The 25,419-nt window shown below is 43.8% G+C and overlaps 1 protein-coding gene across 24 annotated transcripts in view; it reads right to left on the bottom strand.

Annotated features, from left to right (window-relative positions):
* The window catches only part of NCAM1 (neural cell adhesion molecule 1), a 355,224-nt gene that overhangs the window by 64,250 nt on the left and 265,555 nt on the right, over window positions 1–25,419 (bottom strand). For all 24 annotated transcript variants that reach the window (XM_037065610.1, XM_037065606.1, XM_037065601.1 and 21 more), the window contains exon 2: window positions 1,105–1,179. In XM_037065610.1, the coding sequence (XP_036921505.1) occupies window positions 1,105–1,179 (75 nt within the window). The remainder of the gene's footprint in view (window positions 1–1,104; window positions 1,180–25,419) is intronic.

The following is a 25,419-nucleotide window of genomic DNA, read 5'->3' as shown; positions in this document are numbered from 1 at the left end:
CAGAGTGAGAAATTCCTCTCCTTAAGTGCTGTGAAGAATGTAACCAGGATCACCCATGTGTCCTTTCCCCAGGCACCTTGGAGGGGCAGATGCTGCTGCTTAGCTGCCCCGGACACTGAACTGGAACAAGGGCTCTTGGGTCCAGTGGTGTGGCTTTGTCCTGCCTCTCTGCATGGTGCCTTCCCTGGCTTATACCATCCAACCCTGCACAGATGCTTAGTATGGAAATGAAGCAGTCTTCCTTTCAGGGCCCATCATGTGGTTAATAAATATTGCTATTTGCAAGATGTGCTGTGGGCTCCATGGCTGCATCTCCAGATCACTTGAATTGCTGTAATGAAGGCAAAGCTGGGGTGACTGAACACATCCAGTGGCCACAGGCCACTTTATCCAACGCAAATCATGATAGCATTTCATGCAAATCATGATAGCATTTCAAGGCCCCTCCCTGTTAAGGCTGCTTGATAAATGTCTCAGTTTATATCGAGCTTAGTTCCTTCCTGGTTCTCCCATGTGCCAAATCCTAGTCACGTCACTTCAGAGAATTTGAAGCCTGATTTGAGGTCTTACCCTCTGTAGGACACTTTCCAGTAATTATCTAAGCTGTGGCAATGGGGCATAATTTCTAAAGAAAAAACAAGGACATGAAGTCCAACAAATCCTGGAGCTCTGGTTGGGACAGTGGGACAGAATATTGGAATTCACAATAGACCTGGAAACCCAGAACACATATATCCTCACAGAAAAGAAATACTAGTACTCAATTTTCTCTCAGGAAAGTTTTTGAGCTTGGATGTTCTGGGGGGAAGCACCATTTCTATTCTCCATTGTCATTTACAGAACTCTGGCTGTGCACAGAGCAGGGGTCGGAGACGAATCACGATTCTGGGACTTGTGCTGACTTTCCTAGGAACATCCCTAGAGCTCCTCCACCACCAAGAAGTTCAGATGACACATTTCACTTTGAGAGAGGAAGGAAGGAAGAGGGTCTGGGAGCTTCCCTTGCTCTCAAGTCACACTATTGACCCTGCAGAAAGCAATGCCTTTGGCTACTCCTCTGCTGGAGTGTGGGGCCTGAAATGCAGTGTAGCTGGGGGCACTTGCCTTGGCATAAGAAGAATTTGGACTCTCCAACGCTGATTTCCCCTTGGCTAGGTACAATATCCACCTGCAGAGACACTGAAAAAGACAAAGTCCAGTTTAAACACATGTTCAAATTCTTAAGAATGAAACCAAGAGCTTTCATTCAAAAGTGGAGTCTCCCCCTCACTTTAAGAGCAAATGGACACAGATGGTTGTTTGGGTTTTAAGAACCGGTCACCACTGAACAATTCATGGTCCTTGTATCAAATCCAGGACTGCACACGGTCAGACCACTCCCTGTGGAACTGCTCTCCTCTGTCAGTGCAAGGTCCCCTGGGAGATCTGGGAAGACCTCTGCACTAAACGTTTCTGACCCCTTGAGAAGGATGAGGTCCTACTCCAATATGCAGCACTTCTGAGATTCACAGAAATAGCCCAACCGGTTGTTTTTGGAAATTAATCTGAAGAGTCCCCATTGCTGTGTTAAGAGGAAAGCCTGATACTCCAGAACGCTGCACAGGGTCTCCTGCCAACCAGCCATTCCACCAGGCTAAATACAACGGAGAAGGATTCCACGTGATGATCCAAATGGATCTGGATGCAGGGGATGCCATGTGCTCACCTTCCCCCATGACTAGAGGAGCAACACGTCTCTTTCCATAGAAGGAGCCAGCACTGAATACCATCACCCCAATTAGTCAGACACCCTCTGGAATGCTGTGGTCCATGCCCTGTGGAAATTCCCTGTCCCTTGGCTACTTGCACTGAACTTGTATTTGAATATCTACACCCTCTGTCATTCCACTCCGCCGATAAGACAAAATACAGTGCATCGGATCTCACAGATACCTGTGTTCATTCAATTCCCTGTTTATCTGCTCAGAATACATAACCATTCCTCAGGAAAATACAGTTTTATAAATGCAGAAAAACGATGCTTTCATTCATTTGGATTCATCTTCATTTGTCCTCTTGTCCTCTTAGGTAAAGTAAATCTGAGAGCTAAAGGCTAACAGATGTTTGGTTCAATACATGTAGCTTTGTAAAGCTGACAGGAAAGAGGAGCCTGGACAAAACAGGCTGGGTAATAGAGACTCAGTGAGCCCTGCTTTGGAACAGCCATCTTCTCTTCCCAGCAGAACAGAGGGAATGCCGGTTGCCATGGTGACTGACTTGTAGGCAGAGCTGCTCAGGTCTCAGTCTGCACTCCTTTGATGAAGAGGCAACAGTTGTGTGCAGCAGAGCAGTTGGATAAAAGGCCCAAGTGCTGCTTATGAAGGGGGGCATGGGGCACCTCAGCTATTGGGGGTGTAGCCTTCCTAACCACCCTACAAACAGAAAAATCAGATCATGGAGAAACCTATGCAGAGGTGGGAGAGGGAAAGAGATGGCTTGGAGGAGACAGGAATCAAAGAGGGAAGGAGACAGGATAAGGGAAAGGAATCAGGCACAAGGTCCAGGCAGGAAGAGAATACTGAGCACTCCATGGCCAGAATAAGAGATGGGAACCCAGAGACCTCCAAACACTGGTTTGGAAGCAACATTATAGTAATCAAGGGGAAGCTGGTCTCTCCCTCACTTGATTAGCTGCTTATTACACATTTGGGGCTCAGGACTGAATTCTTCCTGAGAGCAATGAAAGACAGTGTCAGATGAGGGCCACTGCAACCATGGCTGAAGTAAGACTGGCTGGGGCTGCTTCCCCCATCACTTGTGTCCTGATGGACTTAGGTGCCACTCAGTTCTATACTGATGGGGCTGGAAGACATCTCAACCATCACCTTGACCCACCTCCTCATTTTCCAGATGAGAAAACTGAGGTAAAGTGACTGCCTTAAGGTCACTTCTAGTTAGAGCCAGGGTGGCCTCAGAGCCCAGGCCACCTGGCTTCCAACGAAGCGTTCTTCCCATTATGCAACGCCGCTTCTGCAAACGCAGCATAAAATGTCTCCGTTTGGGTTAACACACAATGTGGCCAACCAAAGGAGCAACTGGCCCTCAAGCTCACCATCTCCTAATAGGCCAGAGTGAGCCCAGAACTGGCAGGGCCCGTGGTATTTTGGGGAGCCCAGGGTCTCCCAGAGTGAGTTACATCACAGTGTCATCCATCTGAAGGCCAATCAAGACCTGTTCTACCCCTTTCTGTGGCTCACATTCCAAGGTGCAGAGGCCTATGAAACCTAGGAGCTGTGCCCAGGCCATCTGCCATCTAAGTGATGGTCCTTTCTGGGGTTCACTGGGGGTGTTCTTTGAGAATTAGAGGCATGTTTCTGCCAGTAACGTTCACAGGCCCAAGTGCTGAACATTGGCAGCCAGTTCACATATGGATCCTGTTACTCTCACAGAACCATTACTGCTTTAGAAGGATATTCCTATTCCAAGTCAGAAAGCAGCTTTCATTTACTCAGCTCTTTTCAAACAGAACATGACTCTCAGGGGACCGGAGAACACGGCAAGACTGAAGAGTTTTCATACCCAACTGTGGCCAGTAACTATCTGTGGGCTGTGGAGAGAAATGAGAAAGGAGAATTTCAAAGGGATTCCCCCTTAACCAGACCCCATGCACACACTGGTCATCACAGACCTTTTTTAAAGAACAGAGATCCATTTAAAAAAATTTCGACCTTTTGCACACATGGAAAAGATGGTGAGATTCCTCTCTCAAAACAGCGGAGTCAAAGCTGGGCCAGATGAACCTCAGACTCTGAAAAATCAATGCTTGGATGTTTTCCATATAGCACGATGCTTGGTTACTCTTCCCCTAACATAACACCTTGAATTATTAGGTTTAATATTGGTAAGTGGAACTCCAGCTCCAAATTACAAACTCCTTTCCTCTACTTCCTTTTTTTTGTCTTTTTAAAAAAATTTATTTATTTATTTTTAGAGGGGAAGGGAAGGAGAGAGGGAGAGAAATATCAGTGTATGGTTGCCTCTGCTGGGCACACAATGTATCATGTGTCCCCTGCCAGGAACTGGCCTGCAACCCAGGCATGTGCCCTGACTGGGAATCGAACTGCGATCCTCTGGTTCAAAGGCCAGAGCTCAATCCACTGAGCTACACTAGCCAGGGCTCCTCTACTTCCTTTTTTACTCCATTAGTTCTTGCATTGTTTCCAATAAAATTCTTAATTTGCACTCTTCTTCAGTTGCATGTATAAGTAAAATTTCTTAACCAGGTATAACTCATCTGTTACAGAAACTTATGAAAACTTTTCTCCCAGAAAAGTATCTCATTTCCTAGTTTGCATCAACACTGTATGTTATCTACCTCATCTTGGATGTGTTCAAAGATCCATCTTACAAACCTAGGCGTTCAGCCTCGGGTGGTACCTGAGGTGGGGCCCAGAGCCTCTCCACTTAGTGTTTTCACTGCTCATCAATAAGGACTCATCCCCCAAGGCCTCCAGCAGCCACCCCACACTCTGGTTTACAAAAGACACTTGCTTATTTACTCTGATGCACACAATAGCTCTGAAATATGATAAGGCTGATATTGTTTCTATTCTGCAAAAGAGGATATTAATGCCCAAAGAAATGAAATAATTTGCCCAGGGTAACCCAGCTAATGTGTAGTGAAGTGAGATTAAAAGTCATTTAATTCTAATGCATTAGCTTTTCCCCTATACTCCATAACCAATAACCTTCTGTTGCCTGCCCAATAAGCTCATTATTATCTATTAATTACCATTTGCTCTCTTTCCAAATTATGGGCTAGAAAGAGCAGAGTGTACCAAAATCTCACAACCAAGTTGTTGCCATCCTTTCTACCCCGGTTAACTATAACTGGCCTCTTTGCTCACAGATAATCAGAGCATTATAACATCCCTTTTGCAGGTGGGGAAATAAGAGGCTCAGAGCCAAAATTAATGGTAGTGGTGGAGTCCAGATTCAAACCCAGGCTGAATGGAGACCGAAGGTGCAGTCGCCTCCCCCACACTATTCTGTCGCTTGTGAACAGGCGGAAACAAACTCCTAAGAACAGAATGACCCCCCGCCCCCCTTCCTTGTCTTGTTTAAAAAGTAAAATAACCCTGGGGTAGATGTATATGTTTTAAATATGTTTTCTGTTTAAAGATCTTTTTTAAAAATTGATACTATGTTTTGAAAGATAGCCAACTTGTTTATTAGCAAACAGATTCAGCTGTTGACAGAAGTTTTGTAACTCCCAGCTTCCTAGCAGAAGCAAGCTATATAGAGTCTTATTTGCTCAAGAAAAGAGAATTAACATCTTGGTTCATAAAAGATGCTAAGGCACTTATCAGGATGGGAGGGAATCTTACCAAGGCAAAGCAACAGGGAAAAATCATCCTGACTTCAAAAAGGAGCTCATGGATTTCACTTGAGCCAGCAACTTCTTGCAGCAGTTTAATTTTACTGGTGTTCTTTTTAGATTCTAATGTGCTTGTGCAGGTGGGAACTGAGAGAACAGGGACCCGCATTTCTCCTTGGGCTGATGGAAAATGCTTTCTTGTTGAATGGTTATAAAGACACTGGCAGGTGAGGAAGACAGAGGGCAGATGTGCAGCAGGCCCAGGGCCGATGCACGTGAAGAAGGTGCCCGGGTCACCAAGTTAAGAGATGGGTGAATTACAGAGGATTCATCTAAACGTGACTATGCATTGGATGAGAGAATATTCTAGAACCTATTTAGTAGTGATTAAAGAATTTTTTAAAAAGGCATCAAAATTGCTAAACTTTTATTTTGTTAGCTATTGTTCTAAAAATGAGCCTTAAACATCAGTAAAACTGATTGCTAAAGTCTCTTTCATTCGACATAGCTGTGGGGAATGCAGATGTTTGGGCCAGGAATGTAATAACTTAGGCACCCCCCCTTGCTTGAAACAATGTTCTCTCATTATTAGCAAAAATACTCAAGGGAAAATAAAGGGCAACTTTGCTGCTAAAGCAACCAATGAAAGAGAGTGACGAAGGCTGAGGACTCCGGGCTAGACTGTTGACCTTGAATCTCAGCTCTACCACTTATTAGCTGTGTAATCTTGGCAGGCCAATTTATTTAACCTCTAGTGCTTGTTTCCTTATCTGTAAAATGGGGAAAAACAGAACCCTCCTCATAAGGCTGTTAGAAAGATAAAATAAATGAACATATATAAAACACAATAGTGGCCGTCATGGAGCAAACATTTTACCCTGTTGTGTGCTATTATTCTTAATAAACCTATATCAACAACCCTTACCAAATAAATTACATGGTTACTATTTTTGAGGGAAGAAATGTTTCTCTTTATGGTTTAAAATAAAGTAACCCTCCCTAATGGTCCAACTGGTGGTCAGGTGGCCTGTGCCACTCCTCACTAATTGGTTTTACCTGCCAGTCAGAACTTTATTGGTCTGAAAGGTGAGTGAATTCATGGGGATTATAGTAATACTGAATTCTTGTGTTTGGATTGTCATGAGAATTAAACAGTCAGGTGTGAGTCATGGCTAAGAAGTCAGGATCTGGAGTCAGAGAGGCCTGGGTCCAATCTCCAGCTCTGGCACTCAGTAACTGAGTTCTCAGGAGACTCCCAGAGTCAGTTTTCCACATCTGTAAGTGAACATGACCCTCCTGACCTCACAGGGATGCTGAGGTGATTTAATAAGGTAATGTACATATGGTGCCAAACACAGTCAGCTTGTGTTGGCTGTTTTTAAAAGACAGTACCTGTATGTGAGTACTTTGAACTCACACACACACGTACACCCCCAACCAAAATCCCTAATAATACTGTAATGAGAATGAGATAGTGGGAACCCCTTGTTCAAATCTACGAAATGTATGCCTGTTTATATTTATGAGTATAGATGGACAGAACCATTGGGAGCCTAGATAAGTGTGGGCGTGTATGATAGAGTAAGGCAACTTGCCATATTGCTGTTGTTTCAAGGAGCAGCTGGACATGAATTTATCTTGTTTTGGGAGAGAAAAACAAATGCACTATCAGGAACAACACGTGAGTCCTCCAATTCTAGCTTGAGCTACTGTTGACAGCAGCTAGGTGGAAAAAGAAAATGAAGTAGAGCTTCAAACATTGATCCAAAAGTTGATGTCATTTTAAAGGAACTATAAAATGTGTGTTCTTACAGATTCTGGCTTTGGGTCCTATATAATGGCATCATAATGGCAGAACCTATTCTAATTGCCAATGGAAGCATTCTCATTGCTCAAAGCTGGCTCACAGCAGCAACTAAAATCACCTAGAAGTCATACTTAGGACGGCCAAGCCTAGTTAGGGCCCCATCTACATAAATGCTGAGAATTCTACCTAGTTTCTGTCTAAACCTAAACACCCAGGGTAATCTAGCTAGAGTTTCCAAGCCAGCTGAGATAAGCTTATAAAGAAAGCCTTGGGAAACCCTCTGTGTGAAGCCCTTGGCCTCTGGTTTTCCCAATATGCTGGCCAGCCAGGAGAGTGAAAAAAGCCCTCAAAAGAAAGCTGTGGTCATCTCTGGTTGAGAACATCAGCACACAGCTGATATGGGAATGAAGAATTCAAGACTGGAGGAGGAGGGAAGAGGACTTTCACTGGTGATTTGGGTTTGTCTTGGATGCCATTAGGAGGGAGAAACAAGAGCTTCTGGTACAAAGACCAACCATATAGACAAGCTGCTGACTGTATACAAACATTTCTAACTCAAATTCACTTGAAAGAAATGCTTGGCTCATATACCAAGCAGGCTTCCATGTTAATGAAGCCACCAAAAGTGGGCAATGTTTCATTACAAAAGTGGTGTAATAAGAAGTCCTGGTGAAAATTCTCTCTAACCCCCTGAAAACATGATTCTTCCGAATAGAGTGATGAGGGGAGGTATAGAGAAGTTGAATATGGCTTCAGAGTTTTTCAGCTTTGTACGCCATATGATATTATAACTGGTATTATAATGTGACAGTAAGGAAGCAAAAGTATTGAGCATCACTACACAACAGAGGCCATTATCCCAAATATTCTATCCTACAGAATTCTGGTAGCCAAACAGCAGAAACCAACTTGCCAGAAGTGGGAGGCTCTATTTCTTAGCATAATAAATTATATGAGCTGCTGGGAATCAGGATAATTGGATACTGGCTCTGTTCCACCGTGTTGGCTTCAAATCAGAACCCAGAGCCAAGGCAGATAATGGCCTCAGCTCTCTTGGCCTTCTGAGTTCCCAGGGTCAGATTAGCATTTCATTAGGTTGGATTGGATAGAAGGTTCAATTTTATAGAAAGAAGTCAGTGGCTTCAAACTATCATTGTTATCACCACAAATCACCTAAAAGCTAGAAGACTTGACTATTGACACATTGTACAGTGTCCTGTGCTTCTGGTTATAAGGCAAAAAGATCTACACATTGTTTTAGTCTGCTCGGAAGCAATAGATTCACGCTGTGCCACAGATCCTCACTCCCTTTGTGCACCTTCGTGCCCAAGAATGGAGCACCTTTTTAAAAAAAAAAAAAATTATTTATTTATCTTTAGAGGGGAAGGAGAGAGGGAGAGAGACATCAATGTATGGTTGCCTTTCGTGTGTCCCCTGCTGGGAGTTGGCCTGCAGGGAACTGGCCTGCAACCTAGGCATGTGCCCTGACTGGGAATCGAACCGAGATCCTCTGGTTCACAGTCCTGTGCTCAATCCACTGAGCTACGCCAGCCACGGCAAGAATGGAGTACCTTTAATGGGCAGTCAGAAGAAATGATTTGAAGGGATAGTTAGCAGGGTCATGACCCAGACAAGTTCCACACCACATCTACAGACCAGATACAGGGGAAGAGTCCGCTGGACTCTGACATAAAGGAGCTTATTTGTTTGCTTGTTTTAATGAACAATCATAAAAGAAGAAGATGTATTGATGAATATATACTATATATCTTTTTCCCCAAAGCAGCAGAAAGAAGTATCCCAATAGAACCCCAAAAGGGGTGGATTCCAGGCCAGGTGTGAAATCCTTTTTGAGTGGGCATCAGCCCGGTTTCATGCAGTCCCCAAGGGGTGAAAGCAGAAATGTTCCACAGCCCCTCCCCCTAGGGAGGGCATAGCTGATGCACGTGTGTGCGCCAAGAGGTGGCAAATGTGGTCTACTTATACCACGACTTCTTCCTCTTCTACTGTATTTGATTCCTGGCCAGGATTATAGAGCCATCTCTAACGAAGAGGGTTGGAGCTAGAAAGGACCTGCTGCACAGTCTCCGACCCCCTCACTGTAGAGATGAGGCATGCCAAGAGCAGAAACTGGAGTCCTGCTGCAAAGTTTGGGAGCCATGGGTTGGCCTCACACACTGCCTCCTGACGCGAGGCCTCTTCTTGCTCTGTGTCTCATTTTGGGGGGGTGTCCTTCTCACCCGGTTTGCCCTAGTCCCACTTCTGTCCCAAAAGAGCAAAAGTAATCAGATGAGAGACTCACTCTATTAAGTGCAGTGAGGAAAGCTGGACAAATGACATGCACTCTACTAGTCCTGACCAAGCTGATGAAATGCCCAGTACTTTCAACACCAGAGTCACTTTTTCAAAAGCAGCTCAGGTTCCCTGCTTCCTTCTTGGATTGCCTTTCCTGTTTCCTTTCCAAGCAGACTCTGATGGCAGGCCAGCACTTTGCATGAAGCTGAATTACTGAAATGCAGGGCAAGAATGCAAGGAGATGTTTGGAACTCAGCTAAGATTTTTCCAGATAAACGTAAAACCTGTCAATTTGCCTTACTAAACCAGGCCTTCTTAGTAAATTGCTGCATACTATCCAATTGCCTCCAGGATGTTCCTGACAATGTTTTCTTAGGTCTGCTCTCCTGAAACCTTGCCTTGACAAAATGACTCATCAAATTTCTTTTCTTCCAGCCATAAAAAGGTACTGATACACAAGGCGAATCACTCTTTCTCCCAACAGCCTTTGCCAACATGGCAAGAAGCTAGAATTATGTCTTTCAATATTTGTCCAGCTGTTGTTTGCAGATGTTGTATTCTTTACAACCAGAAAATAGAAATTTAGAGAATGCTAGCATGCAACTTCATTCTGAGAATTTTTTATATCCTGCCCATGTCTTTCAAAAATGCCCATATGTGTTCATAGCTTTAAGCACATCTGGGCTATTGAAGATACAAAGGCTTGCAATCTCTCAAACAACCAGTGCAAAGAATTGTCAAATTTGGTTTCTGTCAAGTGAAAATTCACATTCTCAAAGATACGTGTATGTGTGTATCCTATAAGATAGAGACAAGTATTATCCTATTTGACAAATAAAGAAACCGAGGTCACAAAGCTAGTAAATGGTAGGGCCAAAATTTGAACCCAGGCACATCCGGCCCCATAGTCCTTGATCTTAAGTATGTATTACTTAAAGTCAGTCCCAATTAAAGTCAAGCTGCATGAAAAAGGGGTTGATTTTGTGCTGGATGAACTAAGAGACAAACACACAAGTAGAAAAAAGACACTATATACTGATTCAGACCAGGTCCTGGACACAAGTTGTAGGCCACACTCTTCTCTGCCTGCATAGCCCTGCCTTTGTCTCTGCACTGAATCCTCTCTGCCCCTTCCCCTAACTCCATGCCTACCTGCAGCCCTTCTCTGTGGCCACTAGTGCTCAGCATCGGTGGCCAGAGGCTTTGAGTTGGATTTTCCCATCTATGGGTTACGCCTAATTCCCCCAATTTGGATTCTGGCTCAGCCATATCATCCCTTCTTAAGTGCTAAAATTAAAATTATTCTTTGGAGACACCTAAGTTGTGACTGGCTTTTCACTCCCCTGCAGGAGAAAGCAGTCATCTGTAGACTCAAAGCTGTTATGAGGCCATCTGTAGACTGTCCACGGTAAAGAGATTCTTACTGGAGATCATACTCATTCTAAAAGGTGGACAGTCCATTCCTACTTCCTCAGCCACTGTCACCCCTACCCAAATGGGGCTTGACCTGTTGGATAATACACAGTACCACATTACATAAAATGTTAAAGGCGGCAGAGCAAAAGAAAACCCAGACATTTAAAGAATAATACTTTCATGAATAGTATACCCATTATTCTGGGAAATAACTGTATTGCTTTCTTGCATTAGGGAACAAATAAGAAAGCTGTCACTGGTACCACCAATTAGGGTGAGAGGTGAAATGCCACATCTATCGCTATGGTTTCTCAGGAACTTAGAACAGAGCAGCCACAGCCCAGATAGGCTGGTGAAGAAGAGAAAAGGTGGTGGCAGATGGTGCAAAGTGTGATGGTCCAAAGTATATCCTCACTCTGAGTCTGTGCTATTACATCTGTCAATCTTATGATCCATTCATCCATAGAATTACCCATAACATTACATTCTGATTTTCAGTTAGAGTCCTCTGGCTACACTTACAGCCTCCTTCTGTCTTCTCTCAGTGTGATTTCAGGGACCCAGAATAGCCCCACAGGCATCGCCCCAGCCCCAGGCTGGTTATTGACATTCCATCTTCTTTCTTGGTACTTTTACCTTATGATTTATATGCCTAACAAGAGCAAGGACCTCTTATTATACTCTAGACTGCTAGTAGTCTTTCTGGTTTATAATGAATTAAAGACTTGGGTAGAGATTTTTAGGATGACTGAGGAAAATGGTCCACCGGATAGGAGTAGGGAGGTTGGGAGAGAATGAGCAAAAGCACAATGTTCCCACTCATCTTGATAGCTGGAACCCTCTCTGGGTGCTAATTATGCTCCTTTCTTGCCAGGATAATGCTACAACCCTAGAGAGCTGCTAATAATAAAACATAGAAGTTAAATATAAAATGAGATCCTTATGATAGCTTTTATAGTTTTTTTGCTTGGGTTTTGTTTTTGTAGTAGAGTTTTTGTTTAAGCAACAATTATTATGTTCTTTTATTATTTGTGTAGACCTCTTGCCTCCCCCAATCCAAACTCAACGGTCCTTGACAAACTCACTTCGCTTTACCCAATAGGCAGGAGAGTCTTGGGACCCCTGTCTGTGAAGTCAAAGACAGAAACATTAAAGAGAATCCCCCATGACACCATATCACAATGGACTTACGTTCAAAGACTAAAATGAGTAGGATCCCAAGAAGCCAGTTCAAAGATTAGGGGCAGATCGAGGCTCAGCCACAAGAAACAGACACAAAACAAACTCATCTGATGGTGGTGGAATCTTCTTTTAGGAAGGATTTCATAGACAGATGCAATATTCCTTAACTTCCCCTTCAAGGTGACAAGCCCAAGTTAGAGCACTTTTACAACAAAGTAACTAAACTTTCTTCTTCCTGGATCCTTATCTCAATAAGAAGGAAAAATCTGTCAAGAGACAAATTCTCTCTTTAGAGAAGGTTTGTGGAAAACCTCCTCCCAACTTCAAAAGACCAAACCCCTTTCCTGGCAATGTGAGTTTCCAGTGTCCACTGTGATCCTGTCTGACCGTTCCAGCACTAAGTCTAAATAAGGGGCTTGGGTTGGCCTCTCTCTGCCTCTCTCTCCCTCCCTCCCCTTCCTCACCTAGTCTTCCTAAACAGTGAATTCCCCTCTGGGAACTAACTTTCAAATTTTTAAAATTTGCCAAGTTGCATTGATCAGTCAAAACTGAATTCTTTAAAAAGAACTTGGGCCACTGTCACTGTGATTTTCTTCTTTAAACAGAATCAGCCTCAACAGTAACTAAACTTGGGAGTGAAATGATTAGTTTCTGTTACAAAATGGACTAATAGTTGCAAAACTGAGGAGCCCTAAGACTAGTGGCCACCTGAACATATGTATGTATGTATGTATGTATGTATTGATTATGCTATTACAATTGTCCCAATCCCCCCCTTTGCCTCAAACCCCCCACAACCCCCCACCAGTCAGCGACCCCTCCTCCTTTGCTCATGTCAATAGGTCATGCACATAAGTTCTTTGGCAACTCCATTTCCTATACTTGTTCTTAACATCTCCCTGCCTATTCTATAACAAAGAGTTTGTACTTCTTAATACCTGCATTTTCCCCCATTCCTCCAGACCCTCTCTGCACTGGCCACCATCCCAATGTTCTCTGTATCTATGATTCTTTTTCTGTTCTGCTTGTTTAGTTTCTTTTTCAGATTCACTTGTTGATAGTTATATATTTATTGCCATCTTAATGTTCAAAGTTTTGATCTTTTTCTTAAATGGGTCCCTTTAACATTTCATATAATAACTGCTTAGTGGTGATGAACTTCTATAGTTTCTCTTATCTGAGAAGCAATTTATCTGCCCTTTGATTCTAAATGACAGCTTTGCTGGGTAGAGCAACCTTAGTGGTAGGTCCCTGCATTTCATGACTTTGAATATTTCTTGCCAATCCCTTCTAGCCTGCAAAGTTTGTTTTGAGAAGTCATCTGACAGTCTTATGGGAACTCCTCTGTAGTTATTTATGTTTTTCTCTAGCTGCTTTTAAGATTATCTCATTATCTTTAATCTCTGGCATTTTAATTATGATGGGTCTTGGTGTGGTCCTCTTCATATATATCTTGTTTAGGACTTTCTGTTCTTCCTGGACTTGTATGTCTATGTCCTTCACCAAATTAAGGAAGTTTTCTTTTATTGTTTTTTCTTTTTTAAAATATATTTTATTGATTATACCATTATAGTTGTTCTATTCCCCCCTCTTTATTCCCCTCCACCCGCACACTCCCTCCCCCACCATTCTCCCCCCTTAGTTTATAACCACATGTCTCAAGTTCTTTAGATTCTATATTTCCCCCACTATTCTTGCCCTCCCCCCTATCTATTTTCTACCTACCATCTATGCTATTTTCTGTGCCTTCTCCCCGCTTCTCCTCCTCCCACTCCCCTGTTGCTCACCCTCCATGTGTTCTTTATTTCTATGGTTCTACTCCTGATCTAGCTGTCCTCTTGGTTTGCTTTTGTTTTAGGTGTGGTTGTTAATAACTGTGAGTTTGCTGTCCTTTCACTGTTCATATTTTTCATCTTCTTTTTCTTATATAAGTCCCTTTAGCATTTCATATAATAAGGGCTTGGTGATGATGAACTCCTTGAACTTGACCTTGTCTGAGGAGCACTTTATCTGTCCTTCCATTCTAAATGAAAGTTTTGCTGGATAAAGCAATCTTGGCTGTAGGTCTTTGGATTTCATGACTTGGAATACTTCTTTCCAGCCCCTTCTTGCCTGTAAGGTCTCTTTTGAGAAATCAGCTGACAGTCTGATGGGTACTCCTTTGTAGGTGACTGTCCCCTTATCCCTTGATGCTTCTAGGATTCTCTCCTTCATTTTGGTCTTGGCTAATGTAATTATGATGTGCCTTGGTGTGTTCCTTCTTGGGTCCAACTTCTTTGGCACTCTCTGAGCTTCCTGGATTTCCTGGAAGTCTCTTTCCTTTGCCAGACTGGGGAAGTTCTCCTTTATTATTTGTTCAAATAAGTTTTCCACTCGTGGCTGTTTCTTTCCCCCTTCTGGTACCCCTATAATCCGGATGTTGGAATCTTTAAAGATGTCCTGGAGGTTCCTAAGCCTCTCCTCATTTTTTTAAATTCTCATTTCTTCTCATTTCTTTCTGGTTGGATGTCTCATTCTTCCTTCTGGTCCATTCCATCGATGTGAGTCCCAGTTTCCTTTCCATCGCTATTGGTTTCCTGGACATCTCCCTTCATTTCAATTAGTTTAGCCTTCATATGTTCCTCCAATTTGTGACTATAATCTACCAGTCTGTGAGCATCCTGATAAACAGTGTCTTGAATTGTGCTTCTGAGAGGCTGGCAATTTCTCGGTCACTTAGAGTTATCAGCTCTGGGACTTTGAGTTCTTCTTGCGCCATCTTTCGGGCTGTTCATGCCTGTTCTGTAGCAGGATCAGAGCCCTAAGGTGTTCACTAGCGCAGGGCAACTCAGTCGCTGGGTTGTGACCTTGTATGTGGGGGTGGGGTCAAAGAGGAACAATAGCGTCCCATCTACCGCCTGCCGCCGCAAGCCCCCACCGGCGCCGCAGTCGCCACTGTCACCAGGCCCACACGCTTCGTCCCACTGCACTCGAGTGTGCCACCGCCGCCAGCCCTCGCCCCCTGGGGCCTGCGTGGTCCGTCTCACTGTGTGCGAATGTGCGACCGCAGTCAGTCTGCCCCACACCCTGGGTCCAGGCCACTTGCACGCCTAGGTCTGGGGATCTGTCCTGCCTGACTCTGCTCCGCTGCTGGCTCTGCCCCTCTTACCATCCCTGTTGAACGGTTAGTGGTTGTCTGACTTCCGTATAATTCAATTTTCTGTCCTTTGGCTGCGTCTTTGTTCTCCAAACCTTTGTTGTATTCAAACTTGGTTGTGGGAGAAGGCACAGTGTTTCTACCTATGCCTCCATCTTGGTGGAAGTCCTATTGTTTTTTCAAGTAGGTTTTGAATTTCTTGCTTTTTCTTTTCTCCTTTTGTCACCCCTATAATGCAAATGTTGGAATGTTTGAAGTTGTCTCAGAGGCTCTTCTCAGTATCCTTTATTTTTTGGATTCTTTTTTTCTTCTAGCTGTACTGATTGGATGTCTTTTTCTTCCTTATGTTCCAAATCATTGATTTGATTCTTCACTTCATCCACTCTGCTGTTGATTCCCTGCAAATTTTTCTTTATTTAAGTTGGTATATCCTTCATTTCTGCCTGGGTCTTATTTACGCTGTTGAAGTACCCACCAAGTTTCCTGAACATCCTTATTACCAATGTTTAGAATTCTGGGTTTGATAGATTATTTATTTTTCTGGAGTTTTTTTCTGTTCTTTCATTTGGGCCATATATCTTTCTCTTCTCATTTTGGTAGCCTCCCTGTGTTTGTTTCTATAATATTAGGTAGAGCTGCTTTGATTCCATGTCTTGGTAGAGTGGCCTAATATAGTAGGTGTTCTGTAGGGTCCAGTGGCACAGCCTCCCCTTTCTCCCAAAATGGGTACTCCAGGTGTACCCTCCATGTGGGCTGAGTACTCCTTCCTCTTGTAGATGAGTCTTGATTGCTGCCAGCAGGTCAATGAAGGGATTTACCCAGTGCTGACAGTTGGTAGAACTGGCTGTGACCCCTGGCCAGCAACTATCTTCCTCTGTGGCTCATGGAGGTAGTTAGGTGGTGCTCCAATGTGGTTTGTAACTGTCCCCTGGGTGCACATGCTCTGGGGTTTCCTGAGTGGTGTAGGCCAAGGTCAGCCTCACCTGTGTTCTATCTGGGGCCCCTTGGCATAGCTATAAAGCAATCTGCAGATGGCTGCCGCTAGTTCTAGGCCTGAGGACTCTCAACAAAAGGTACTGGGGCTGGGCTCAGCTGTTGCATGTTTGAGTGGCTTTAGGAATGTTTGAAGCCTACACCTAGCCCAGCCCTTCATATGAAAAAGTCACTGTTACCACCTTGGGTGGGCCCTTAAGTTGGATAGGTCAGATCCTTAGGTAATTATCAGGGCAGGGCTTACCATGTGAGCTAGTTTGACTAAGATTCAGATATGGTGCCCCTGCATGGAGGCTGTGTGGGGGAGGACTCAGAAAAGGTACAGTGGCTGCTGTCTGCAGTTCTGTCTGGGAGAAAACTGTCCCCTAGCTTTTACCTGATGCCAGACACTTCAGTTCCTCCCCATATGCCACTGGTGCCCTTCCAGCTGCTGCCCTGGGCCTAGAGCCCAGAGAGAGTGAGTTTCAGTAAGTCCATGTGTGGTGCAAGGCCCTTTAGGAGGAGAGGACTGAGAGTCCCAGTTTCTTCTGCTGACCCAATCCCCACTGGTTTTTACAGCCAGAAGGTACAAGGAATTATCTTCTTGGTACTGGAACCCTGGGCTGGGTGGTCTGGTATGGGGCTGGGATCCCGCGCTCCTGAGATATCCCTGTGTTTTATATCCACCACATGTGGGTTTGGGAATAGCCAGTTCTGTGTCTTTATGTCTCCACTCCTCCATGCCACCTACCCGTCTGGATGAATATGGTTTCTTTAATTCCTTAGTTATTGGACTTCATTCAGCTTGATTTTGACGGTTCTGAGTGATGGTTATTCTATGTTTTAGTTGTAATTTTGCTGTGGTTGTGTGAGGAGGTGAGCCACATTTACCTATACCTCTATCTTGACTGGAAGTTCACTCCATCTGAACATATTTAATGAGTGGCATTCACACACAATGATAATGCTGTTTTTGGTTGCCTTTAACTTTCAGTTCTCTTCTCTCTGCATAAGAAACTCCATAAAAAACTGCATACTGCACTGCTTTAACGATGCATATTCCCAGTGCCACAGTCGCTACTGCCTCGGAAACAGTAATGTATATATATGTCTGCCATCAGCATGCCCATGTCATCCTCTGGGTAACTCAGCAGGTCTCTTCGAAGCATGGATGGTGACAGTATGTGGCATGCATTTCATGTGGACTGGAACCTCTCCAACAGGCCTGTCTTTGTTTGATAGAGTCCATGCCCTTATTCCCGTTCAGTTCCCTCTCTCCCCATCCTACCCCACCACAATCCTCAAGGCTGGCCTTCTGAATACTTCCATCAGACAGACAGACAGACAGAACAACACCACATCCAAAAACAACAGCAACAAACTTTGACCAAAATAAAAAAAGGACCAATATGTATGAATAACCCCTCCCCATTCATAAATTAGACCCTGTTTCATCACAAGGCAAGCTTCCTTTATTTCTATAAATATGTCATAGCTGTCAGCATCATTATGTGGGCTTTAAAGATGCCAGTATCTTATAGAAAGCTATTAAACAGTGACAACCTGACAACCAAATCTACTAAATGGTCAGAACTGCCAGACTAAATGGCTCGAGAAAAATGAGGATGTAAACCCAGCAGTGGTCCATATTCTCCTTGGGTCAAAAACTCTGTTTCTGCATTTCTTCCTGCTCTGTGGAGCTATAAGCCGTTACTCTCTCTTCCTCTTTTTCTTCACGAGGTCTACACAGAGATTTACAATTCACACAGGATTTCTCATTGAGTTCATTTGGGCAAGATGACACATTCTGAATAGCAGACATGGACGTTAAACACACATACACACAGAGAGAGATTCCCCAATCTGCACAATGTTAGCACCAAATGTCACTGGACTGTGATGTATCTGCTTCCTAGTAAGAAGAGGTGATGGCAAAACCCATGCTTTTCCCAAACTGCAAGGTAGGTTATAAAGCTGGAGAACAAAACAAACAACTACCACACCAAAGACTTTTTTCCTCTGGGGGCGAGGCTATTAAAAGACCAAAACGAGCTCAAATCTCGGGTTGGCCTTTATATTGGACCAAGACCCTTTTGTTACATCACAAGAGAGAATGACCAAGAGACTAAAACCTGAGGTCAAGAGGACTGGAGTCAAAACAGAGTTTGACCTACTCTTGCCTCTTAGCGAAAGGCCTCTGTACAGCTCAGAGACGAGGCCTCCTTTCTGGGTGGAACTCTCTCAGATACCAGCTGCAAAAGGCAAACCTGCCAAGTTGGGAATAGGTCAGGAAAGAGTATCAGGAAGTGCAGTACAGAAGGCAAATGCCATTAGGGTAAAGCAAAGAGATGAAGTAACTGGATTACATATTGGTGTGGTATGACTAATGCCCTTGAAAGAGCTTCAGAAAGAAGCTGCCCTATATACGAATTCTGTCCCTTCCTCATAGTCTTCTAGAAATCACCACTGTGACATCAGCCTCACACTCATGCCATGCATGGGCAACCTCTTCCCTCCTGCTATGTGCTGCAGACTCAGAGGCTATTCCTAGGAACTTCCACAAGACCTAGACTATTTGTGCAGAGGGTTGGCAAAGACTAGACTGAACAGAGTATAGGGTGTCCCCAAATAGCCTTTAAAAAGTGACACTTCTGGGTTCTTTCTTTTGTGGAAAATCAACCAGGACCACTGGAGGGCTGACTTGGGGCTATTGCCTGGTTTTAGCTGTCTAAATCTGGCCCCAAGATCTTCCAAGGCCACAAAAACCATAACAGGAAGGGATCTGGAGGTAAAGAAGTACAAAGGCCACTCCCTCCTCCATGCTTCCCTACTCATGAACTTGGCCTTCTATCACAGTACTGCCATGCTAGAATGTAATGTGTCAACATCTGTTTGAATGACTGAACTCAGTAAGGGCTGTGCCTTTGCATCCTCAATGCTCAGCACAGTGCTTGGCACAAAGTATGCTGAATGAACCTGAAGATCCTTTTTTGACTAGTTTTTCTAAGGTTCACACCAGCCTAACGGTTCCCAAATGTATGGGATGCCCATGTTCAGGCCCTGAAATAGTGTCAGACTACCTGCTTAAGAATCACCTGGAGAGATTATGAAACACGGATATCCTGATAACCCCTGAAGATTCTAATTCAGTAGCTCCGCAGTGGGGCCCTGTGATTCTCATTTAAAGATGCTCCTCAGATGATTTTGATATGCAGCCAAGTGATGGATCACTGGCCTACCTGAAATAAACGATGAATTGCAGACAATAGGAAACTCATCTAAACTCTTCAGGCCCCTGCCTGAAGATTTTGCTATTCACGATCTTTCTTATGTTGCCTGCTGCTTTGCCATTTATCACATTAAGCAATGTGATGCAGCTCGGCAGAAACTCGTATTTTATGCATTTGTTTTCGAGTTTGTTACACTGGCACGTTAAGAAGTGTAACCTTACACTCAAACTCAGACATGTAAACATTGTGTTTTTCTAAAAGCTGTATGTCCTGCAATCAGAATGGATATAATACTAAAAAACAGGAAGTTACAACTAGGTGCTACACCCTGAACATGCAGCTTGACATCCTTGGTCCATTTAGCTCCAGATGACAACTCACAGCTCGCATGCAGATGGAAGGTCTCAGTTGATCAGTTCAGCAAGCTTTCTCATGCTTTACTAAGCAGGTCAGCCTGAAATGTTCCCCCTATAACCCACGTTTAAAGTCCGCCCCCCCCCTAATGAATGTGCTGGTCACTAAGTGTGAGAAACCTAGTCTGGGTGCTGCACATCCTTGTTACCCAGAAGAGAAAAGAAAAGTGAGGGGATGCATGAGGCACTAGACATTATCTTCCGAGAATGTGACTTTGGTGTTCTGAAACAAAAAAGTCTTTAGAAATTCTGACTTAGAAATAAATCATAAAACAAGATGAATTACTGTTATGGTTGTTCAAAATAGCAACTAAAAAAGATAGCCAGGGCTAAAGGGAGTCTTTTAGCCTAGAAAGCTTTCTGGTCATTGGTATAAGGAACTACCTAGCTTTTACCTTTATTCTGTTATATTGATGCATTTCAAACCTCTACAGGAACATTAGCCAGGCCTCCCAATCTCCTGCTAAACCTGGTAAGAGAAAACTTCCCATTGTTTCCAACAATTCCTAGCTAAATTCATCTTGCTTTCAAAGCTGCAGAGTCCCAAGGACAAATGCTCCTCTTACATGTAAAAGATTATTACTCACCCTTAATATCTCCATGCAAACTCATTGATTCCCACCCCCCCACCCCCCCCACAACATATGCCTCACTTTACAAGAAAAGGCCCTTTGGCAATTCATTAGCTCTTCCCTGAATGTGGGAATTCATAACCACTGCACATACGCAGATGTCTTTTCCACAGAAGTTATAGATCTTTCTGACCACTCAGTGTGGTCTTATATACTCCCTACAAATGGCCTACACATAAGAAATATGAAAGAAAATGTATAAATGCATTTCCCTATAAAGGCTTGTGTTTCCTCTATTTTAAATATCAAGCGAATACAAGTAATTACCCAGAAGTCTGTCACCACAGTTCACTCTCCTGAGGAAACTGAGTACAGCACAAAAAGGACATCCTGAGTACCACATGGGGACCTCATTTGCTATTCAAATGGCCTGTGCAGCTGAGCACAGGAGTGCCCCCAACATCAACTGCTGGCTGCTTAAGTAATTTGTAGCTGAACATTTCTTGGTCTTGAAATTAGAAATTGATAACAGTATTTAAGAAATGACTCACATAATGGAGGGAAAGAGAGAATAAGAGAATCACACCAAGCAGCTAGACTATAAGTTACCTAAGAGCAAGGTCAGGTCTTCTTTGTAATTTCAAAGCACATTATGCTTGGTTTTATACCCAAAAGGATCCAATAAATGCTCTCCATTTCCTGACAGCAAACTTTCATTTCACTTATGTTTTCATTTATGTTTTATCTCCTGAGATGAATATTGTTTCTTAACCTACTTGGTTAAAAATGCATTTTAAAGCTATTTTCCATGGAAATGCCTGGGTCCGTCCCTGTGAGTGAGGTTGTGGGGTCCAGCGGAAGGAGGATGGCTGTGGCCGTGTGCCAGGAGATCCAGATTCGGGTTTCCAACGGCCTCACTTGTGCTGTGGCATTAGTGTCCCAGCTGTAAAATTTGGATCAAAGTAGAGCCCTGGATGGTGTAGCTCTGCATGTTCTGGATGGTGTAGCTCACTTCGTTGGAGCATTGTTCCATAACTGAAAGGCTGCAGGTTCGATCCCCAGTCAGGCCACACACCTGGGTTGTGGGTTCAATCTCTGGTCTGGGTGAACACAGGAGGCAACTAATTAATATTTCTCTCTCACATCATGTTTGTCTCCCTTCCCTTCCTCTCCCTCTTCCTCTCTCTCTAAAAGCAATGAAAAAAATGTCCATGGGTGAGATTTTCTTTTTTTAAATAGGAGCAAAGGGTGACAAGGTGGGAAAAGATGATGAAAAGAAACAGGGTTTCTGTTTGGGCCTTTCCCCTAAAACACTAGGCAGGTCTTGTCAGGTCTGTTTATTTATTTGGCAAGGAAGGGGTTTGACTAACTGAGTTTTAAGGTCTATTCCACCTCTTAGTCATATGACTGAGGCCAAGTTGGCAATTTTCCAAGGGGCTTCTACTCTTTCCATCCTCTTGCCAAAGCTGGCTTGTCTCAGTGCTGTCAAGTCAGGTGGGGAGGCTCCAACATGCAGGCACAAGCCCACCTAGCTCCAATCCTCACTGATCCTGGGAGCTCGTCAGAAGCCCTGCCCCACCTGGACAGGACGACTAAAGCCAGTGTTGCCACCTGGAGTCCCGGAGTGCCTAGGAGTGCTGATCTCTTGCTAGCCTCTCCCAAAGTGGGGTGTTGGTCCCTGGACTAGGCTCCTGGATAAGGTTTCTTCCACACCAGACAGGCCACCCAGCATACAATGCTGCTACCCAAAGGGCTGGGGATATGCTCCCACACCAAGCTCCTGCTGCTACTGCTCAGTCATTTCTGGTTCCTCCTCTGTGAAACAGAGACAGCAGTATTATCTGCACCACAGAGCGGTGGTGAAGATCAAGTGAAGGACACATGATGTGCCTAATACATAGCAGGCACTCTATACATGGTGATCATCACTAGTATTAATAACCATAATAGTAAGTGCCAGATAGATGTTAATTACACCATGTGAGAGCCCAGAGAAAAAAGCACCAGGACTAGCCCAGTAGGTGACTGATGGGGGAAGGGGATGAGCAGACCCACTTCCTGCACCTCTTGCCCAACTAACAGTGAGAGCTCTGTAAGCTAAGCCTGGCGTGTTCCTCTAATACATTTCCTGTTGTATCAGAACATATCATCAGGTAGAAGAGTGAGCTGGAGAAACAGAGAACAAGACTGACTAGTCTTCAATCAAGGCTTTTATTCTCTTTGGGGTACAAAGAACCTGATGTTACTTCAAGTGTTGAGCAATCCCTATGAACTTAAGGGAAAAATATGAATAACTCTCAGGACAGTAAATTGCTAAATAACATCATTACAACAAAGACTATAAGGAAACTGAGGAGCTAAAAAGAAACTGCTCTCTCCATTTGTCTTTTTCTTCTTTTTATTGGGTTTATGCAGTAGTAAGCTTCTTAGACATGCACATTCTTGGATGTACCCCTGGGGCCTATTTCAAGAAACACATTTTGAAGCCAAAGTAGCTAAGTGATCTTCAAACCATTTTTAAGCTCTGGAGGCTAGAACTTCAGAAATGGAGTGGAGTCCCTCAGTCTAATCCCGGGTGGCTATTTGTCACTGTAATGAAATCATGAGATGGACCAGTGAAGGACCTTAGGATGACCCTGGTTGCTTCTAAGGTTCAACCCTATTTCTGGAAAGAAGGAAAGCCATCTGGACTAAAACCACCAGGTAAACCCTTTCCTAAGAAAAAGCTGACCATATCATGGTAAGAATACTCACATTCAAAGCAGGTACTTGGGCCTCAGAACCTGTGCCTGCCAAGGTCAGACAGCCTAAATCCCACCAGACGGCTCAGGATGCCATGCTGACTTGGGCAGCAGGAGAGTGGGCAGTTTGGACATGAGGCTGGCAGTGCCCAAGAGCCTGCCCAGCTTCTCCCACACCACACATGCTCACCCAGCTCTCACAATCTCTAAGTGGACTCCCCCAGCCTAGGCTGTAGAAACTCATCTTTACAGTATTAGTGAAACTGAGAAAATGACAAGACCCCGCAGAAGAAGAATTGCATTGCTATTCCAGATGAGGGATATTTGTATTCTAGTTTAAAACTGAACCAAGAAATAAAGAGAAAAGTGCACTACAAATGGCTAGATACAACACTCACATCAGCAAGTGTTTAACTCTGAGCCACATGTTATACAAATGTCATTTCTGGGACCTACCACTGTCCCTACACACTTGCTGATCGCATGATTAAACCTCACATCCAACCTCCACAGGAAGCTACCATTTCCCCACTTTACAGATGTGGCGGCTGAGGCTTAGAAAGGTGAAGTGAGTTGCCCAGAATTACACAGCTAGTAGATGGGGGGCTGGGATCTGAGAACTCTGGGTTGTTCTGTTCCAAAGTCCACTTCCTTGCTCTTATACTATACCGCCTGCAATAATGCACCGAGGCTTCAAATGAGAGACTGATTTGTTCTACTTTTTGTACTCTGAGTACAGGTCCTTGCTGTTTATTCTTAGGGGTAAAGAGAAGAAAACAAACTTAACACTGCAGGAAGTCTGTCCCCTGCAATGCGCATTCACATGTCATGCCCACACTCCTCACAGATCCGGTGTTTTTCTTAAGTGTGCTTGTAGTGCCCAGATGTTAGGCTTTTTGAAAGTTCATTCCAGAATGCCTTGTAATTCTTTTATACCAAGAAAAATTTTATGCTAAGGAAAACTCTATACTACAGCTCTTACATCTAAAGGTTTATATTCTTCCCCTAGCTAATGCTTTCCAAAGAAGGAATCGAGGATAGCCATATGCCTCAACAAAATGTACTTTCTTTTGCCTTTCAACTCCAAAGTGCTTAATGTACTATTTCTATTAGGGTATTTGTTATCTGCAAGGTGAGACTATAAACCTCTTCAGAACAGGGTAGTGTTTTCCTGGTCTCTCCTTCCTTCAAGTGCTTGGCTGTACCTGTGCCCAGATGTTCCATGCACATCAGGCAAAGCGAGAAGCAGGGAGAATGTTCAGCTCAGCCACAGTCAGAGCCCACAGGTGGTGGGAGTGAGAGGTCAGGGGTGGCCCTCGTAGCTGATGTTGCTGCTGCCCGGGAATTTGGGGTCCTATTTGTGTGCTGACCTCAGGGAAGTCACATAACCTCGAGGTCCTCAGTTTCTTTGTTTATCAGATCATAGAGATCCAATGTGAACATTCTTTGACTCCAGAATATGAATGAGCTGAATTCCTCCCTATGTACTTTCTCCTGTTTTCCAAGATGCTGCTTTAAGACACATTGTCAGAAAACACATGTGCCTCCATATTTTAAAAGACACAATTTAGAAGCAAAGGAAATCTCAGTATTTCATGCTCAGGAGGTTTCAGACATCCTCATATTTCTAGCAATTTCCATGTGGCTCTCATATGTGATTGTCTATACTCTGTCATACCCTCTAAGAGGTTGGAGAGAAGAACTGACCCAAGTGTTGATAGAAAAGCCACACAAAGACTGTCTGGCAGTGTTCTTATTAAGCAAAGCAGACAGAGCAAAAGATGGCTAAATCATATACCTGCCTCTCCTTCGCCACTGTGCCACCGAGCCCCACACAATAGGCCTTTGGAAGCAGCCAGCTTGTCAGCATCATTTCCTCACACAGTGGGTGAGCTGAGGCAAAGATAATTTTCCAGGCTGTTTGGCTATCAACAGACACCAAATTGCTTAGCTGAGCAGACGTGATTTCCTTCAACTTGTTGCAAAATTCTTAAACAAACCTTGAAAATGAAAATGTGTTTTTCCTTTATTCATAGCTAAAGGATGGTGAATTTGTTATTTAGAAATTGAGTTAGTGGGTACACACATAAACATATGCTCCCATAGAAAACAACACTAAGCTTTAAAACCATTTAAGTAGGTTATTACATATAATTTAAAAATATATGATGCATTTTCATCACATTTACCTCTCACCTGGTGGCACGTTGGCAAATGGCTCTTGGGAATGTGGAAGCCTGAATTTGTAGCATTTGCCAATTTCTGTGTTGTAAATACTCCCACCATAAAATTTCAGGCT

The sequence above is a fragment of the Sturnira hondurensis genome, unplaced genomic scaffold, assembly GCF_014824575.4.
Source record: "Sturnira hondurensis isolate 20B ecotype Veracruz unplaced genomic scaffold, ASM1482457v3 Scaffold0015793, whole genome shotgun sequence".
NCBI classification, from domain to species: Eukaryota; Metazoa; Chordata; class Mammalia; order Chiroptera; family Phyllostomidae; genus Sturnira; species Sturnira hondurensis.
The sequence above is the reverse complement of the archived record's forward strand: the minus strand, read 5'-3'. Positions and strand labels throughout refer to the sequence as shown.